General features: G+C 43.1%; 1 protein-coding gene across 1 annotated transcript; it reads right to left on the reverse strand.

Moving 5' to 3' along the window:
- Positions 1–3,885: 3,885 nt before the first annotated feature.
- LOC110892808 (extensin-like) lies at positions 3,886–4,314 on the reverse strand. Its single transcript, XM_022139956.1, has one exon. It carries the CDS (start codon positions 4,312–4,314, stop codon positions 3,886–3,888), a length of 429 nt encoding a protein of 142 aa, XP_021995648.1.
- Positions 4,315–4,669: the final 355 nt, after the last annotated feature.

The raw sequence follows: 4,669 nt of genomic DNA on the forward strand, positions 1-4,669 counted from the left end.
ATTTCGCTCGTACATGTTGGAGCGAAATCAGACAGCCTATATATAGGGAGTCTAAGAGCGAAATCAGTAATGTAGTTTTAGGTCATAGTCATTCCGGTTGCCACGAAGTGCTGCCGAAGTGTTATCAGAGCTTGTAAACGCATCAGTGATCAATAAAACAACAGTTAAAAGTGAATACGGCTAAAATCACACCAAAACATTAGTTTCCGCGTCTTATTTTGGATAAGAATTCTTCTGATTGACTCGTTAAGGGCAGAAAACGATCTTACAGGTGTAATTCTTTTCATGCACCTTTAACTGTCGCGATGCATGGGCAATTACATTGCCCCGCTGCATAAGTACACACCCCATGCCAGTGTGTGAAGCATCGCAGTATACAACAAAATCTTCAACTCCTTCCGGTAAAGATAATACCGGAGCGTTGCTTAATCTTTGTTTCAGGATCTCAAAGGATTCCTGCTACTTTAGACCCCAGTCATACTTCACATTCTTATGGGTCAAAGAGGTTAATGGTGCTGCTATTCTTGAGAAGTTCTCAATGAATCTTCTATAATATTCTGCTAAACCCAGAAAGCTGCGAATTTCCGTAGGTGTCTTAGGTGCTTCCCAATTCATAACAACTTCTACCTTGGCGGGATCTACTTGAATACCTTGTTCACTGACAACATGTCCAAGGAACTGGACCTTACGAAGCCAAAATTCACACTTGGAGAATTTGGCACACAACTTCTCCTGTCGAAGCAGTCCTAAGATACACCGAAGGTGCTTTTCATGCTCTGCTTGGCTACGCGAGTAAATAAGGATGCCGTCTATAAAGACAATTACAAACTTATCTAAGTATGGTTTGAAGACTCTATTCATGAGGTCCATGAATGCTGCAGGCGCATTAGTGAGCCCAAAAGGCATCACTAAGAACTCAAAGTGTCCATACCTCGTTCTGAATGCCGTTTTTGGAACATCTTCAGTTCGAACCTTGAGTTGATGATACCCAGATCTCAAATCAATCTTTGAGAAATAACTCGCTCCTTGGAGTTGATGAAACAAATCATCTATCCTGGGTAAAGGATAACGATTCTTAATCGTTACCTTATTCAGTTCACGGTAATCAATGCATAAGCGCATTGATCTGTCCTTCTTTTTCACGAATAAAATAGGAGCTCCCCAAGGCGAAGAGCTGGGCTGAATGAAACCTTTTTCCAGTAAATCATCTAACTGAGTTCTGAGCTCTTTCATTTCAGTAGGCGCTAGACGATACGGAGCTCGTGCTAAAGGCGCAGATCCTGGAAGGATATCTATCCTGAACTCTACTTGCCTCTCAGGAGGTAATCCAGGTAACTCGTCAGGAAAGACATCAGGATACTCTGAGATGGTTGGGATGTCTTCAATCTTTGGCTTTGGATCATTCACCGTCACCTGTGCCAGGTAAATGACACATCCACTTTTCAAGCACTGGGATACTTTGAGTATAGACACATTGCTGGGTAATCCGTACTGTGTATCTCCTTGAATAGTGACTGATTCACCAGAAGGGGTTTTGATAATGATAAGCTTTTTATCACAGGCAATTTGGGCTTGGTTATGCGACAACCAATCCATGCCTAAAACTATATCAAAACCAGCCAATTTCATTGGCAGAAGGGATAGCGGAATAGAATGATTCTTAATGGATATGGAACACCCATCCAGAAGAGTTGAAGCTGTTTCTAAGGTACCATCAGCAAGTTCTACCTCATACTATATGTCTAGAGTCTTAATGGGCAAATTCAACAACTTACAGAACTTATGGTCTATAAAGGACTTATCAGCACCGGAATCAAATAAGACTCTAGCATAAATGTTATTGATGAGGAAGGTACCTGTTATGACGTTCTCATCATTCACCGCTTCCCTTGCCTGCATCTGGAACACTCTTGCGTTGTTCTTCTTAGCCTCCTCAGGCTTCTTCGCATTCTTGGGGCAGTTGGTTTTGATGTGACCCTTTTCATTGCAACCGTAACAGGTTGCATCCTTAATATTCCGGCACTTGACAGACTTGTGCCCCTTTTTCTTACAGATCCCACATGGTTTGGCCTGTGGGTCTCGGTTGCAGTTACCAAAATGCCTTTACCTTTACCTTTCTTGTTTGATTGAGAGGACTGATCATCCTCCCTTTTCCTCTTTCCCTCTTCAGAAGTCTTCTTCGCCCGACTCCTCACAACATCCAACGTGAGGGACAATGATAAATCTACAGCGGATCAATAGGTGGCTAGCTTAGAAGCCTTTACATTCCCCTTCACTTTAGGGGCTAGACCACCAATAAAACATGCAATGCGTTTGGGCTCAGGAGTGACTAGGTACGGTACAAGTCTTGACATGAAGTTGAAACTAGTCACATAGGATCTACAGTCCAGATCCTTCATCACGAGGGTGAGGAAATCAGTTTCTATACGCTCAACTTCATGCTGAGGGCAATAAGTGTCCTTAACCAGATCTACAAACTTCTCCCATGAAAGATTATACAAATGAACTTTCCCGGTGGATTGTACCAGCGCTTTCCACCATGTAAGGGCATCGCCCTTAAAAGATTGGGATACAAACATAACCACATCCTCCTTAGCGCAACCGCTAATATCTATCACAGTTTCCATCTCATCTAACCACTTCACACAGTCTATCGCCCCCTTTTCTCCTGTAAAGTCTCTTGGCTTACAAGATACAAAGTACTTGTAGGTACAACCCTTGGCATGCCTAAGGGTAGGCTCAAGAACTACCTGCTTTTTGGGTTCACTACCCTGGTTAGACGAGTGCAGGGACTCAATCTTTTTATGAGTGTGTGGTTGAGAATGGGTTTTTGAGTGAATTTGAGACCGAACAATACTTGGTTCTTTAAATTTAGCATCTACCACTTGAGAAACTGCCGCGGTGATTAATGCTTGCAGTTCGGCACCAGTAATATTGATTCTGGTGTTGCCTTCTGCAGGATGACTGTTTGCTTCGTCTGAGCCAGCCATTTTTGAATGCTATAATAAACAATAATAATATTTAGATTATATATAGATTCATCGCATTGATGATCAGATGGTCATGGTATTATTAAACCATTTAAACCATTTTATGTCATAACTATCAGTTAATAGAATACTCTATTCTTTACATTATTAGGCAAGGGAAAATAGAAATTTCACAACTGCCAACGACGTAAAAGACATTTTATTTATCATTAAGCTCGTCTCAAAGGACATTAAAATAGCTTAGGAAGCTTGTCACAGGGACGACTTAAGATCTAACCACCGATCTCTTGGATCAATGATCTTTTAAGGGTCGAACAAGGTTCATTGCCCTTTCTTGACAAGAAGCTTATAATTTAACTTTCGTTGTCATTATTACACCTTTGCTTATAAGCAAACATCTCCTAAGGATGTATTGGTGTACACATCATATTGATGTCTATTAGCCATGATTCGCACTGATCGTTTTAGGTTATATGTGACTTGGAAAGATCCAAGTACCTTTTGGAAGTTTGTGTGGTTTCTCGCACCGCACAGCTAGGAATGTCAACATATTTTCGGATGTTAACAGAGATTTGTTATCTTAAAAAGGTTGTACCATCATAGCCAATTAATATTTTGGCTAGGTTATACCTCTAAGAGTTTTCTTTGGCGGATCAATTATAAATTGAAAAGATATAACATGATGTAATAAAATACCCAACTTAAAAACCAAAGTTAAAACTTCATTAAACTGAAAACAAATACAGGTGCCCTAAACGGGACTTAGAAAAGACAAACTGCCCGCGCAGGGGCCTGCAGAAAGGAAAATAAGTCCACGCAGGGACTTGATACAGAAATTAAACAAATGTCCTCGCAGGGACACGATTACAAACAACCAAGAAAATTTAACAATCCCCTACTTCTTCTTCCCTTTGATAAGGTTTGCAAGGTCTTTCATAAAGCTATTATGCTTCTCCTTGTTTTTCCTAGCCTTGTGCTCAACCCTATCTAACCTCTCCAGGATTTCCTGGGTCTGTTGCTGCTGCTGCTGCTGTGGAGGAGGAGGTTGTTGGTACGGTGGGTACTGATAACCTGGTACTGGATATCCAATTGGAAGAACCGGAGGGTAAGAAGAAGGGTAAAGGTGGTGATACTGCGCAGCCGTAAGGTACGGGTCTTGAGATGCATAGTCCGAGGGGTACCCCGATGGGTTTTCAAAAGGATTATACCCAGAAGAACCTAGGTAGGTGGGGATTGGGTTATCAAAACCCATAGGCGGCTCTGGTGGTGCATAAGAAGCTGGCGGAGGTTCAATCTCTGGCGCCGCATTCGAGGGCCCACCCATCTGGGGGTCCTCCGGAATAGGGGGATAAGAACTCGAACCCCGGAGAGAACTGAAACGAGGTCCCCCCCCCGTACGGACATACGCGCGTTCCCCCTTTGCCTCGGAGGCTCGGGAGGTGGCTTCGGTGGCTGCTGCGGTGGCTCCTCTACCGGAAGTGGCGGCGGTGAGACAGCTTGCAGTTGCGGTTCAACCAAAGGTGGTTGGGCTGGAGAGTTATGGTAAGATGGGGTAAAGAACCAATCAAAAGTGGCCATTTTCTCCTGGAACAAGTCGGGCCCATTGTAAGGTGATCCCTGAATGGGGATCCACTCGATATGCTGATTGGGTGACCCGGCGTTCCGGTCTGCATCTCCGG

The sequence above is a fragment of the Helianthus annuus genome, chromosome 2 (genome assembly GCF_002127325.2).
Source record: "Helianthus annuus cultivar XRQ/B chromosome 2, HanXRQr2.0-SUNRISE, whole genome shotgun sequence".
Taxonomy (NCBI): Eukaryota; Viridiplantae; Streptophyta; class Magnoliopsida; order Asterales; family Asteraceae; genus Helianthus; species Helianthus annuus.

What these genes read in the sequence shown, in the direction of transcription:
- LOC110892808 (XM_022139956.1), bottom strand. Translation starts at nt 4,314, where the DNA reads ATGGGTGGGCCCTCGAATGCGGCGCCAGAGATTGAACCTCCGCCAGCT.